We start from the raw sequence: 15,749 nt of genomic DNA on the forward strand, positions 1-15,749 counted from the left end.
TCCTCTCTCTCTCTCTCTCTCTCTCTCTCTCTCTCTCTCTCTCTCTCTCATCGCTCCTCTCTCTGTCTCTCTCTCTCGCTCTCTCTCTCTCTCTCTCTCTCTCTCTCTCTCTCTCTTCTCTCTCTCTCGCTCTCTCTCTCTCTCTCTCTCTCTCGCTCTCCCCTCTCTCCCTCTCCTCTCCTCTCTCTCTCGCTCTCTCTCTCTCTCTCTCTCTCTCGCTCCTCTCTCTCTCTCTCTCTCTCTCTCTCTCTCTCCCTCTCCTCTCTCTCTCGCTCTCTCTCTCTCTCTCTCGCTCCTCTCTCTCTCTCTCTCTCTCTCTCTCTCTCTCTCTCGCTCCTCTCTCTGTCTCTCTCTCTCGCTCTCTCTCTCCCTCTCCTCTCTCTCTCGCTCTCTCCCTCTCTCTCTCGCTCTCTCTCTCTCTCCCTCTCGCTCCCTCTCTCTCTCCATCTCTCTCTCTCTCCCTCTCTCTCTCTCACTCTCTACCTCTCCTCTCTCTCTCGCTCTCTCTCTCTCTCTCTCTCTCTCCCTCTCCTCTCTCTCTCGCTCTCTCCCTCTCTCTCTCTCTCTCTCTCTCTCTCTCTCTCTCTCCCTCTCTCGCTCCCTCTCTCTCTCCCTCTCTCTCTCTCACTCTCTACCTCTCCTCTCTCTCTCTCCTCCTCTCTCTCTCTCGCTCTCTTGCTCTCTCCCTCTCCTCTCTCTCTCTCTCTCTCTCTCTCTCTCTCGCTCCTCTCTCTCTCTCTCTCTGTCTCTCTCTCTCTCTCTCGCTCTCTCTCTATCTCTCTCTCTCTCTCTCTCGCTCTCGCTCTCTCGCTCTCTCTCTCTCTCGCTCTCTCGCTCTCTCTCTCTCGCTCTCTCTCTCTCTCTCTCTCTCTCGCTCTCTTTCTCTCTCGCTCTCTCGCTCTCTCCTCTCTCTCTCGCTCTCTCGCTCTCTCTCTCGCTCCCTCTCTCTCTCGCTCTCTCTCCTCTCTCTCCCTCTCCTCTCTCTCTCTCTCTCTCTCTCTCTCAACCAAGAACAAACAACCGTGATGATTTCTGAAGCTAACACGGACGTTAAGTTTATTTTGTAGGTAATAAACTTGTTTAAACTAACAGAACTCGGTTAATCTCAGACGATGATGTTCTGAAGTAACTCTGGACGCTGCTGCTTTACGAGCCCTAACCCAACGGCCCCTCTGTCTGACCGCTGAACCGTTGATGCGTCCCAGTTTACAGAAGGAAGTCGCTGCCCTCTGGAGCTGAGCAAGAAGTGGAGTTCAGCTGCAGACGTACGGACCACCTGGTGAGGAGAGTGATGCTACCACGGGAAGTCGTGGACTATTTCCAGGACCGGATCGACTTCCTGTATTACCGACGCATCTGCTTCAACGAGCAGCTGGACTCTTTGCCGCATGAGTCAGATGTCCTGGTAAGAAGTTTGTAGGACAGTAGCACTGATGACCTCGTCCGATAGGGTTCTGCTTCCTGGTGGAGAGGAGAACCAGTTTCTGTTTCTGGGTTTACGGGCTTAGTGGATTTCTCTTTCACGTTAGAAACGTTAAACTACCTATGAGTCTCATCTTTATGCGTTTCAGACCATAGTGGAGCGTTTCCATAGAAACACCATCAAACCCGCCAATGAAGACGTAGCTCAGCGTGAGTTCCTGGTGTCCCTAAACAGGATCGAGCTGACCTTTCACCTCATGGACCACCACTTAATCCCCTCAAAGATGAGCTTCAGAATGCTAAAAGCACATGAGAGGTTCAGACCAGATCAGGTGTCCATCTTCCAGGTGAAAACACACGACGACACGCAGCTGATGCTTCCTCTCTGAGCCGTTTCAGAACCAACCTCGGGTCGTTTGTGTTCCTGCTGGCTGTGTTCAGGTAGACGAGTCGGTGAGGCCTCTGACGAGCATGACCCAGCTCAGGATGCTGACGGACCTTCTAGATGAACTCGAACAGCTCTTTCAGACTGTGAAGGATGTGCTGTCAGAGGTAAAAGTGTCCGGTCAGCAGCTGACTCCATTTGACAGGAAGTGAATCTCTAGTCTTTGCTGGTTTCCCCCGAGTTAAACGTGTCTGATGTGTCAGAAGGTGTCAGAGATCACCAACTTCATAGAGCAGAGGCAGGAGGAGGAGGAGGAGGAGCTTAGCTCAGAGGAGTCAGGATCCACTCGGTCGGACGGAATAAGCCCAGACGTCCTGGAGCAGGAAGACCCGGAGCTGCAGGACGTTCAGGACGACTCCTCCAGTTGACACCTCATCAGGTAAAAACACGCTCGTGGCGTCGTTGGGTTTAACATCGCAGAAGGTGTTTCCATCAGTGTTAAGCTTGCAATGCATGATGGGTATTGGTTCATTTCAATAATCCAAGTGCTGCTCCAGAAAGGCGTGTTCTGTCTGTGGCGTCTGAGGGAGGAAACCTCCAGAACCACTGATTCTGATCAGTTCTGTCAGTCTGATTGGAAAGCCATCACCAATGGAGCCCAGATACTCTGATCCTTCATGATTCATCCCAACGTTGCTGCAGTAGATCTCCATTCCTCTGATGAAGAGGACATTTATCTGCACTTGGCTTAGGGCGTGCCAGCCGTGTTTTACAGATTTATCGTGTTAAATTCATGCAGAAATGAACCTTTTCTTCAAGAAACATTATTTAGATTCATTTAGATAAGATTAACGTTGAAATGAGCCTTTAAATGAATTCTTCTCAGCATTTTTATTATTTCTGATTAAACAAAAATGAACTAAATGTCACTAAAATCAGTGTAGCCCCCCCTCCCCACGTGGAGGACTGTGTTTACTGTTGTTTTGTCTTTTCACAGCAACAAGAAACGACTTGGGAGCGGACACCGCCCCTCCCCGAACAGCTGATCGCCTGTCATCCACATTTACCTGTTATATTGTGGTTTATTTTATTTGCTCGTTTAAAACTTTTTACTGTTTCTAAAGTTAAACGGTCTGGCTGTGAGAGATCTGGAGATCCAAACGCTAAACCTGTTTATTTTCACCAGAACATTTAAAGCTTTTACTCTTTGTCTCATTTTCAGTGTTTATCAGAGCAGAAAACATAAATAAAATTTGAATAAACCCTGCAACGGTTCTTTGGTCTTCTTTGATTTTTGTTTTGTCCCATCAACGATTTCTGGTTCGGACTGGATCTGGTTCAAGATGGAGGTGTTTATTCATGTCCTCTGGTTTGGTTACACTCCACTAACAGGAAGTTTGGTCCAGAGTGGAGAATTACATCATAGAAACTTTCTACTGTGTGTTTTGTCTGAAAGACTGGATGCTGATTATTTAGTCCTGCTTTTGGGTAATTACACAGCTGCCACTGAGCCAACACTCAGAAATCAGGTGAGCGAGGAGGTAGGTCCTGGTCCAGATCAGGGATGGAGTTAGTCCAGCTGGTTAAGAGCGCCACTTTCCCCCATTTGTCACAACTTTATAAAAGTTAATAAAGATAACACAGGTTGTGTTTTTAGAATAAGGTTGTTGACATTTTCTTTCTGAGTCATAAGTTCAAACAACTTATTTTATTTTAGTTTATAAGTACATTTCTTTGTTTCTGTGTGTTTTATTTTTTACATCCAGTCAAAATCACGAGCCATTGTTCTGACAAAACGTTCAGAACATTAAATAAATTAGATTTTAAAATGTGCAGGAACCGAACTAATGAGGATTTTTAAAAATTACTGTCAAAATAAAAATATATATTTCAAAAGAAATGTTGGGAAGGAAAATGTAAACTTTATATATCATATATAAAAATAAAGCGTTACAAGATTCGCCACTAATGTAGACTTTGTTTTTCAGTTGTGTTTCTGTGGTTTGAGAGCGGAAACAGCTGTTTAAGTAGATGTTTTCATTTTTGAACAGCTGTTGTCGCTGCCCTTGCGCATGCGCTGTACAGTCTTCAGTGTGTATGAAGCAGCTTAGAAGCTCCAGAGGTAAACAAGCGTCAATATTTCTACTTTACCTGTCTGAAAACAGCCTTTACGTAGATGAGATACTTTTACGAAGCTTTCTTCTCCCAGGAGAGCCCACTTTCTAGGCTGACGTGCGTCCGCACTCGCAGCCTTCATTGTGACTTTTAGACTGAGCTCGTTCAGTTAGCACAGTTAGCTCATGGATTCACACTCAGTGGAGATTCAACTCTGTCAACTGCACAAGCTTGACGACAAGCCACAAACATTTAGCTTAAGCGGGAAGTGAAGTCGTGTGACTGTGAATTAGACTTCCTGTTAAACTGTGTCGGTGTTTTCTGCTGTTTAAAGCAAACCCTGTCCTACCAACGCAGCTAGCGTTAGCATCTTAGCTGCTGTCAAATACCGGAGGGGCGGGACTTGATTTGTGACTGACAGATGCATGAGCCAATCAGCGTTTTTTACTGAGTAACCTGTTCGAACATCCAAGCTGAATGTTTTTTATGCCACAGACGTTTAGTGAAACGTCTGTGAACAAACGAATAAATGTGCAAACAAAACGAAAACTATCTTTGGCTGTGGAGCCAGAAATGATGGCGTTGGGTTCTAGACGCCGCCTGCTGGAGAACTGTAAGAACTACAAATACAGGTTACTATAGCAGCGACGTCAATTCATACAAACCATTGTCATTTTTACGTATTTTAAATACGTCCTAATGTCATTCCAGTGAGGCAACAACACTGGCTTTAGTAACAAGTTCACAAAATATTGTTTTAGTGAATAATGGTATTCCAATTATTGGTCAAAGTAATTTAACGGCAGATATTTTTTTGTAGGCAGATGAAGACTCCTCCTGACAGGTCGGGAATCACCTTCGAGGTTGGAGCTCAGCTGGAAGCTCGGGATCGTCACAAGAGCTGGTCTGCACCTCTCACACAAATCACTGTAGTCGTCAAACATTGGTACATTTAAATAGAACGATTCTTTATTTTTCACACGTTGTAATAAAAGTAAAAAGCAGCGAAATGCTGAAACAACGCAACATGGAAAAAAAAATTACACAGCGGTGTAAAGGTCAGAAAGCACTGGTGGATGACCTTTGACCCCCTCAGGCAGCGCTGCATCAGAAACCACCACGTGACGGAGTCATCTCTCCACATGGACTCAGGAGAACTTTGAACAAAACCTCCTCTCAGATAGGCAGAGACATAAAATCTGTTGTTGATTATGTTGGTCTGAATCTCCTGGAGACGGAATATTTGTTTTCCTCTCAGGTACGCAGCCACCATTGAGAAGATCGACTATGACAAAGAGCGAGTCCTGGTCCACTACCGTCAGTGGAGCCGCCGACATGACGAGTGGTTTCATTGGACCTCGCCGTACCTCCGTCCTCTGGAGCGAGTCAGCCTGAGGAGGCAGTGCCGGAACCCGTCGCCATCTCAGACGGTACTTCCTTTGTCCTCCTCCGTGTCTGCCGTCCCCCCTCTTCTTATGTCCACACCCCTGAGCTCAGGTGTCCTACCTTCCTGTCCCAGACGTTTGTTTCAGGCATGAAGGTTCTGGCCTGTTGGACCGACTGTCGCTTCTACCCGGCTAAGATCCTCCGAGTCAACAAGGATGGTGAGTCCGTTGGGTTCCTTCCCGTCGAACATCAGAACCGACAAACAAACCAGATAAAAACCGTCAGAATTATGTTGCAGGACAGAAAATTAAACCTAATTTATACCTTTTGAACTGGTTTGAGTTTCCTCTTCTGCTTTTGTTGAAGTGCTTAACTTTATAATATTAATAATAATAATCATCAGTAGATAGGGGCATTACACGCTGACAGGAAGTCTTTAAAAGCGGAGACTGAGCTGATCTTTGGTGTCCGCCTCAGACTCCTACACCGTTCGGTTCTACGACGGCGTGGTCCGGACCGTCAAGCCCACCAAGGTCAAACCCTTCCAGGAAGTAAGGAGTGCTGTCCTCTGATTGGTCTTCCTCTCATCACAGTCCCACTGTGTTTAAATGAGTTTTGTGTTTCAGAAATCGAAATCTGAGAAGAATGTGGGAAGTGAGGGATGGGAGGAAGGAGAGAGCGAGGAAGAGGAGGTGGTCAGTGAGGGAGGAGAAGAGGAGGAGGAGGGGGAGAAGAAGAGAGAAGAGGAGGAGGAGGTGACGTCTGAGAAGGAAGAAGCTGAGGAAAGGGAGGAGGAGAGGAAGAGGAAGGCAGAGCCTTCATCCTCCCATCCACCAGCAAAGAAGAAAGCTGACAGCAGTAAATCCCATGACCTTTGACCCTGCGGTTTGTCAACGATTCATTTTCATGTGTTTGAAGCAGAAATTCTCTTACAGGCAGATTGCTTGGAGCTGAGAAACAACCAATCACAGCTGACTCCGCCCTGCCAGCTGTTCCTAACCCCGCCCACATCGACAAAGGTGAACCAATCGTTTTATTGAATTTGTTGATTTATGTCTTGATTTTCATCGTGTTGTTTACGTCCCGTGGAGTGGGTGGGTGACGGGGCTTCAGTCACGCCGAGCCTGCAGCTTCTGATTGGCCGAACACACCTGATCCAGGTAACCAACAGCAGGAACAAATAGTTGGAAAACGAGCAGGACCGCAGCTCTGCAGGACCGGGGCTTCCCGTCCCAGAGTTAGTCGGGGAGTTTCTGGTAACCTAGGTAACCGGTTTAAACGGGTCTCCGTGCTGCTGCCGGGGACGACCTCTTCACAGATGATCCATCATTTATAAACACGCCACCGGTCCTCTGCAGGAACGTGGGAGGGTCAAACAGTCCTGATCTGTTTTCGTTTACTCTTCAGGTGTTTATTGTTGTTGTTATTTGTTGTTTTGGGTTACTGGGAAAAGAAAAGCCGTTCCCACGATGTAGCCAGGCTGATTCCTCTTCTCATCCTCAGATGTTCTGTTGGAGCGTCAGGCCCATCTTCCCACCACGCACAAGTTCAGCCGAGAGCCGCGTACGTACCGCCACACGCCGCCCGGTCACAGGAAACTGATCTTTTGCTTCTCTGTGTTCTTCTGCCTCTGGTCTCAGAGGGCTTGGGCCCACGGCGCTGAGAGGGCTTTCAGGTCTTGTTAGGGACCTGTTGCTATATGAGGTTTTTTAGCCCACTTCCTGTCAGACGGGTTCTATCCCCCAGGTGTGGAGCTCATGAAGGTCTCTGCTGCTCTGGATCAGAACCACGTTAACCTCTGTGTTCTGTCTCAGTGTACCGGGTCATAAAGAACCAGCCTCCTCCCATCCTCTCTATTGAACTGGACCACAATCCATTCAAGTGTCCGGCTCCCGACTGCTCCAAGTCCTTCAGGAAGGCCAGTCTGCTGCACTACCACATCAAGTACTACCACTCGGACCAGCAGCCGGACGGGGGGGTGGAGCCGGCGCCGGCGAGGTGAGTTCTCATCCGGCAGCAGAACCGAACATCCTGGAGGCTTGGCACTAAACCTGTGGGTGGTGCTGCTGCAGGAGGAAGAGGTCTTCCTCTGATGGGAGCGACTTCACATCCAGCAGGAAACCTGAGGCCCAGAACGCCAGCTGTCGCCGTGACGACGGGGAGCAGAGCATCGTGGGAGCAGGTGGGTGGGAACAGCCCCGTACAACGATGCTCTGTCTCTTCAGGTGTAAAACAGGACATGTTTTACCTGTCTGACTGCTGTTAGCAGAGGTGCAGAAGGAAGAAAGAAGGGAGAAACCAGGAGGACTGGACAGGAAGGAGAGGAAGCACTTCCTACAAGTAAAACTAAAGAAGAAAAAGAAGAAGAAGAAGAAGAAGAAGAAGAACGGTCAGTTGGGTAACTGGCTCAGGTTTAAGGCTGTAATGTTCCCACCTGACAGGAGAGTCCCTTATGACATCATAGACGTGTCACAGAATCCATAAGAATCACGTCTGACAGGTTTTATCTGCGTTCTGCTTCCGTCCCCTCAGGAGGCGCCAGCAGCGACGACGACAAGTCAGACAGAGCGCCGATTACGCTGAAACTGTCACACACACACGGTCAGAACACACACACACACGGTCAGAACACACACACACACACACACGGTCAGAACACACACACACACGGTCAGAACACACACACACGGTCAGAACACACACACACACACACGGTCAGAACACACACACACACGGTCAGAACACACACACACGGTCAGAACACACACACACGGTCAGAACACACACACACGGTCAGAACACACACACACACACACGGTCAGAACACACACACACACGGTCAGAACACACACACACACACGGTCAGAACACACACACACACACACACACACGGTCAGAACACACACACACACACATGGTCAGAACACACACACACACACGGTCAGAACACACACACACACACACACACGGTCAGAACACACACACACACACATGGTCAGAACACACACACACACACACACGGTCAGAACACACACACACACACACACACGGTCAGAACACACACACACACACATGGTCAGAACACACACACACACGGTCAGAACACACACACACACACGGTCAGAACACACACACACACACGGTCAGAACACACACACACACACACACGGTCAGAACACACACACACACACACACACACACACACACACGGTCAGAACACACACACACACACGGTCAGAACACACACACACACACACACGGTCAGAACACACACACACACACACGGTCAGAACACACACACACACACGGTCAGAACACACACACACACACGGTCAGAACACACACACACACACGGTCAGAACACACACACACACACACGGTCAGAACACACACACACACACGGTCAGAACACACACACACACACACACACACACGGTCAGAACACACACACACACACACGGTCAGAACACACACACACACACACACACACACGGTCAGAACACACACACACACACACGGTCAGAACACACACACACACGGTCAGAACACACACACACACACACGGTCAGAACACACACACGCACACACACACACACGGTCAGAACACACACATGGTCAGAACACACACACACACACGGTCAGAACACACACACACACACACACACACACGGTCAGAACACACACACACACACACACACACACGGTCAGAACACACACACACACACACGGTCAGAACACACACACACACGGTCAGAACACACACACACACACACGGTCTGAACACACACACGCACACACACACACACGGTCAGAACACACACACGGTCAGAACACACACACACACACACACACACACACGGTCAGAACACACACACACACACACACACACACGGTCAGAACACACACACACACACACACACGGTCAGAACACACACACACACACACACACACACGGTCAGAACACACACACACGGTCAGAACACACACACACACACGGTCAGAACACACACATGGTCAGAACGCACACACACACGGTCAGAACACACACACACACACACACACAGTCAGAACACACACACACACACACACGGTCAGAACACACACACGGTCAGAACACACACACACACACACACACACACACGGTCAGAACACACACACACACGGTCAGAACACACACACGCACACACACACACGGTCAGAACACACACACGCACACACACACACGGTCAGAACACACACACACACACGGTCAGAACACACACACGCACACACACACACGGTCAGAACACACACACGCACACACACACACGGTCAGAACACACACACACACACACGGTCAGAACACACACACACACACGGTCAGAACACACACACACACGCACGGTCAGAGCACACACACACACACGGTCAGAACACACACACACACGCACGGTCAGAACACACACACACGGTCAGAACACACACACACACACGGTCAGAACACACACACACACGCACGGTCAGAACACACACACACGGTCAGAACACACACACACACGGTCAGAACACACACACACACACACGGTCAGAACACACACACACACGGTCAGAACACACACACACGGTCAGAACACACACGCACGGTCAGAACACACACACATGGTCAGAACACACACGCACGGTCAGAACACACACACACGGTCAGAACACACACACACGGTCAGAACACACACACACGGTCAGAACACACACACACACGGTCAGAACACACACACACGGTCAGAACACACACGCACGGTCAGAACACACACACACACGGTCAGAACACACACACACGGTCAGAACACACACACACGGTCAGAACACACACACACACGGTCAGAACACACACACACACACGGTCAGAACACACACACACACACGGTCAGAACACACACACACACGGTCAGAACACACACGCACGGTCAGAACACACACACACGGTCAGAACACACACACACGGTCAGAACACACACACACACGCACGGTCAGAACACACACACACACGGTCAGAACACACACACACGGTTAGAACACACACACACAGTCAGAACACACACACACGGTCAGAACACACACACACACGCACGGTCAGAACACACACACACACGGTCAGAACACACACGCACGGTCAGAACACACACACACGGTTAGAACACACACACACAGTCAGAACACACACACACGGTCAGAACACACACACACACGGTCAGAACACACACACACAGTTAGAACACATGTGCACACAGTCAGAACACACACACGCACACAGTCAGAACACACACACACACACACACACAGTCAGAACACACACACACACACACACACAGTCAGAACACACACACACACACACACACACACACACACACACACACACACACACACACACACACACACACATGGTCAGAACACACACACACGGTCAGAACACACACACACACACACACACACACACGGTCAGAACACACACACACACACATGGTCAGAACACACACACACACGGTCAGAACACACACACACGGTCAGAACACACACACACACACACACACGGTCAGAACACACACACACACACATGGTCAGAACACACACACACACGGTCAGAACACACACACACACACACAGTCAGAACACACACACACACACACACAGTCAGAACACACACACACACACACACACACACACACACACACACACACACACACACTGATTCTTTTCTAGTAAAAAAGTCAAAACTTTTATTTTGTCTGCTTGAAGTCGACGACGGCAGCGATTGGTCGACGCTGACAGCCGAGAGCGGGGAGGACACAACGTCATGGCCCGTTGCTATGGAGACGGATGAGTGTGAGGTGGTGAGGTGTGTGTGTGAGGTGGATGAAGAGAACGACTTTATGATACAGGTAACCCCCTCACACACACACTTGAATTTATATCCTTGTGAGGACCTCCATTGATTTCCAGTCATTTTAGAGACTCTACTAACCTTGACCCTAACCTTGACCCTTAGCTTGTGGACCAGCAAAACATCCCCCCACACACACACACACACACACACACACACACACACACAGTAAATGGTCGTGAAAATAGAGAAACCACGCTGAATGAGAGGTTGTGTCCTAGCTTTTAGCCTGGACTGTACACACTCCTACTGGAGGTCCGTGTGCGTGTTCAGGTGATTTTCGGAGATCAGGTCATTCATGGCGGACGTCTCTTGTCGTGTAAAATGCTGCTAACCAGAGTCTGATGCTTCCTCTGCAGTGTGAGTCGTGTCTGTGCTGGCAGCACGGCACCTGTATGGGGTTATACGAGGACAACGTTCCACACAACTACATCTGCTACTACTGCAGGCAGACCACAGGTAGGAGCATCATCATCATCACACCGGGGTAACAGCTGCTCCTGGCAACACACCAGCAGCTTTCTTGTAGCTGTTCCAGGTTTTACTTTAGTTATGGTGGCATCCAGCTAGGGTACAGAGCAGAACCCTCTCTGACCGCCTTCTGGAGACCCCAGGAAGCCGTTTGAATCTCCTGGTCTTCTTTGGTGCTCAGGTTGGAGGCGAGCTCAGCGGTTCCTCTCCGATCCCGATCTGCTGATCGTTGGTCCCATGTTCGGCCTTTCGTGTGTGAAGGAGAACTACTCTGAAATCAATGCTTCCAAGATTTCCCACACCAGCCACCTGCTGGGGCAGACCCACGGCCTCAATCAGGTCCTCAGGGGGCTGCAGCTCAAAGTCAGCCTGTTGCAGTGAGTAGGACCCATCAGGTCTTCTGCTGCTGGATCTGGAGACACTCTGGTTCGTTCTGTCTTTGTCCCAGCAGCTCTCCGTCCCACTGCGACCTCCAGCTGTGGAGGTTACCATGGAGACAGGATGAGGGGCTGAGGCTGACCTCTAGTCCCAGAGAAGAGGCTCGCGTCTGTTACGTCAGCAGCGAGCATTGCTACCAGAAGCCTGAAGCATCATGGGAAACGGCTGAGGACAGGCCACCGTTGGTCAAACAGGAAGTGGACACAGAGGAGAAGGTAGAGACTGAATACAGACAGGAAGTGGGTTTTCTCCACTTCTGAGACACATTAACACCAATTGTTCCAGACTAATCGTTAGCCTATCGATCCTAAAGCACACCAGCTGTTCTTCCTGATTAAAAAATGCTTTTAAATGTCTGAAAATAGTCCTTCATAACTTCCACCTTGCTTGTGAACTTTTTGGTCAAATTTAAAGAAGAACTCCTTCAGTCGAAGTTCTGATCCAGAAGAAGTTCACAGGAAGCTTCGGGAGTCAGATTTCACTATAAAAGCCCTAAAGAATTTGTTTTGTGTTTTATTTTGTAGGAACTAAGGCGTGATGCGTCCGAGGCCACTTGCGACACTGAGGTTCTGGCGCTGTCAGACGCTCGCTGCGACCTGAACACAAAACCAGAGAACATGGAGGAGCAGCACACGGGGTCTCTGGCCCAGTGTCAGCTCAACCTGCTGGAGCACGTGGAGTCCGTCCACCATCAGATCAGCGCCAGGATGGACCTGATAGAGCGCGAGCTGGACGGTAACCGAGCCGAGCAGCACCAGATGTTTTCCTGTTTAGTTCTGGATGAGTTGTATTCTGTCAGAGGACGGGAGAGAGAGAGAAACCCCCCTGGATCTGCTAACGGGAAGCTAGCCAGCTAATAGCATTCCTTACACAAAGTTTATTGCTGCAGCTGTTGAGGCAGCCATTTTGGATTCGAAGGAAAGCGGCTGGTCTGGAATCAGACTTTCCGAGGATCCGGTAGATTTTTTTCTACGTAGAACTCAGTAAATGTGACTTCTGAGGAGACGCGGCTCCACCGTCCACCGTAGGACGGGCGTGGGGGACCCTGGTCCTCGAGGGCCGGCGTCCTGCGTGTCTCTGCTCCATCACTTCTGATTCAGTGGTTGATTCACCTACGCAGCAGCTCATCAGGCTCTGCGGAAGCCTGTCAATCACCTGCTGATTGAAATCAGGTGTGCTGAAGCAGGGTTGGACCAGGGTTCCCCACCCCTGCGGGAGTCGGGGCAGCTTTAGCTTTTAGACTAAACTTTGTTTAAGCCACATTCCTTCTGCGGCGACGAGGATAACAAACAGAACATTTTTTCTTTTTCAGTGTTGGAGTCTTGGTTGGACCACTCCGGTGAGCTAGAGCCTCCGGACCCTTTGTCCCGCCTCTCGCAGCTCAAACAGCGAATCAAAGGCCTGCTGGGAGACCTGTGTGTCGTGCGACGCCTGGCGATCTGCCGCTGACTCCTGAAATGAGATCAAACACTGAGAACTCATTGCTGTAGGAGGCGTCTCAGTCGGGACAGCGGCGCCACCGCCTCCTTTAGCCCAATCCGATCATCCGTCCGCGGTGCGATCGGCTCCTTCTGTCTGAGAGCGACTGGAGCTGCAGGATGATTCACGGCTCGGTGAACTGAACATTGTCATTCTCTTCCCCATCGACTGGAGCAGGCTAATGCACATGAAGGAGTTTGATACCCACGTCTGAAGAGGTGATTTTACAGGTCGGGCTTCGCGGTTGCACTAACGTTGGGCCAATTTCTAACCTCTATAGCAACCAGGAAGAGTTTATTCAGAGCAGAAAATGTTTCCTCGCCTTTGTAGAAACCACCAGCAGGACGAACACGGAGCTTTTCTCTGTGCAGACGGGCTTGTCCCACCAGAACTTCTGGTTTTAATCCTTTAGTGGAAAACGTGGGGGGGGTATCTCACACAGCATCTCCGTTTGCTTAGGTGGGCTTTTATTCACTCATCAGGCTTCTTCCTTGGAATAACGAAGGTCAAATATCCTAAAAACATCACAAGTTTACTTCAGTAACGTGTGTGTGTGTGTGTGTGTGTGTCAGATGAAGATCACGTGTCCAACCAGCATTTTCACGGACTTTAAACTATTTTTCCACCAAAGAAGGAGCCTCGTGCGTGAATAAAAGACTCGAGTCGGGACTCGGTCTGAAAACCGAAGCCAGGTCAGAAGCGTCGTAGACCTGCGATGCGCCGGGTCGCCAGCAGGTGGAAACAGGGAAGGGTCTGATGATACACTTGAATTTATTAGTTTTGGCTGAATGTTCTGAGTCGGAAAGAAAGCGCCTGAGACTCTTAGTGACTCTAACTGAAACACGAGTGTCGAATGTTCCAGTTTGGCCTGAATCCCGCTCAGATGTCTGATTTTCACATTTCTGATGCACGGCTGTTTGAACACGCAGCACCTAAAAGCTTCCAGTTTGGTTCAGGTTTGATCTTTTATAATTCACTTCTTTAAAAACACGTTTTAAAGCCGGTCAGACTCTTTATTATTATTATTTTCCAGACAGAACTAACTCACTCCCGTTTAACGTCCACACAGGAGAGCTGTTGGATGTTAGCATCTGGTTCCGAGTCCAGTTCTGGTTCCTGCGACACGAGCAGCTGTAACGTGTACATATGTCCATCTGAATGTTTTATGCTTGTATGAGAAACTGTAAAAAGCTGTAGATTTATTTTGATAGAGACGTCCTTTGGAGCTATGATGGACTGTTGCCATGACAACGGGAGGCAGTGAAATGTTTGACTTTTCCTCACGGTAGCTGGAATGAAAGTTTGAAAATGTTTAATTTCCACGCTGGACCACGGTCCGAACCGCTGACCAGAACCGACACGAATCCCGTTTCATTTCCGCGTCGCGTTGAACCGCAGGATGTTTTTCTGGATAATTCTAACTTTGAATAAAACCATCAGATCTGAGCCAGAGTGTTTTTTTTTTCTGGAGTTCATCAGAACCAGCGACCGTAGGATCAGAACCCAGACTCGTGATTTAAACTCATACAATCTGTTCTAACGCTTCCTCTGCGTGTCTGCGCCATGTTCAGTCACACCGTTTAGTTTGGGTCCAGATGGTCCTGCTGTGTGCTTACTGGGACGTTTCCTACTGGTTCTGAAATGTTCCGGCCCACTGAGCGCTGACCCAAATAAACACTGCCCTGCGTGTGGCTGCAGGGGCCGTCGCTCCATCGCACAGTAAAGCAGCAAAGACACAAACCACAACAATTATTTTTACCAATGTCATAAAAATGAAATCCTACAAATAAAGTCAACATCTCGGATGTGTGACCACATCACAGTCTCAAACGAAATTCCAGTTCTGGTTCCTTTTCAGTTCTAAATTCGTGTCTGAAGTTTTTATTCAGTATTAAAAAATTACAACATTCTGAATAGTTTGTGTCGAAATACCACAAAACCGTCAGGATGATCATCTCATGTCCGGCCTGCTTCTGTCGTTGAAAAGTGAGTGAAGCCACTTCCTGTGTGTGTGAGTGTGTGTGTGCGCGTGCGCGTGCCCCTTCCCGTATGTTTTCTTGATTGAAGTTACATCTGTTGACATCTACTTTGATCTGTTTAAACTGTTTCCGGTGTGTTAATCCGGTTGGTGACTGA

The 15,749-nt window shown here is 49.1% G+C and overlaps 2 protein-coding genes across 3 annotated transcripts in view; both read left to right on the top strand.

The window, feature by feature from the left end:
* The window catches only part of ccdc135 (coiled-coil domain containing 135), a gene marked incomplete in the record, with an annotated part of 8,195 nt that extends 5,123 nt beyond the window's left edge, over window positions 1-3,072 (top strand). Inside the window, 5 exon segments of the mRNA XM_070545243.1 lie at window positions 1,206-1,405; window positions 1,572-1,769; window positions 1,864-1,974; window positions 2,071-2,246; window positions 2,805-3,072. Coding sequence (XP_070401344.1) covers window positions 1,206-1,405; window positions 1,572-1,769; window positions 1,864-1,974; window positions 2,071-2,235 — 674 coding nt within the window.
* A 794-nt stretch (window positions 3,073-3,866) lies between these two features.
* LOC107391505 (PHD finger protein 20) lies at window positions 3,867-13,813 on the top strand. 2 transcript variants are annotated; one of them, XM_015968829.3, is made up of 18 exons: window positions 3,867-3,929; window positions 4,743-4,826; window positions 5,181-5,352; window positions 5,442-5,526; window positions 5,786-5,859; window positions 5,935-6,166; window positions 6,244-6,327; window positions 6,812-6,871; window positions 7,123-7,306; window positions 7,381-7,490; window positions 7,578-7,697; window positions 7,841-7,909; window positions 11,081-11,223; window positions 11,585-11,684; window positions 11,878-12,073; window positions 12,145-12,349; window positions 12,659-12,869; window positions 13,447-13,813. In XM_015968829.3, the coding sequence occupies exons 2-18, from the start codon at window positions 4,747-4,749 to the stop codon at window positions 13,581-13,583; spliced, it is 2,262 nt and encodes a 753-aa protein (XP_015824315.3). In that variant the 5' UTR covers window positions 3,867-3,929; window positions 4,743-4,746; the 3' UTR covers window positions 13,584-13,813. The 2 variants fall into 2 exon arrangements, with proteins under 2 accessions (XP_015824315.3, XP_015824316.3); XM_015968830.3 differs by having other exon boundaries at window positions 12,148-12,349.
* Window positions 13,814-15,749: the final 1,936 nt, after the last annotated feature.

Source organism: Nothobranchius furzeri, chromosome 15 (genome assembly GCF_043380555.1).
Source record: "Nothobranchius furzeri strain GRZ-AD chromosome 15, NfurGRZ-RIMD1, whole genome shotgun sequence".
NCBI classification, from domain to species: Eukaryota; Metazoa; Chordata; class Actinopteri; order Cyprinodontiformes; family Nothobranchiidae; genus Nothobranchius; species Nothobranchius furzeri.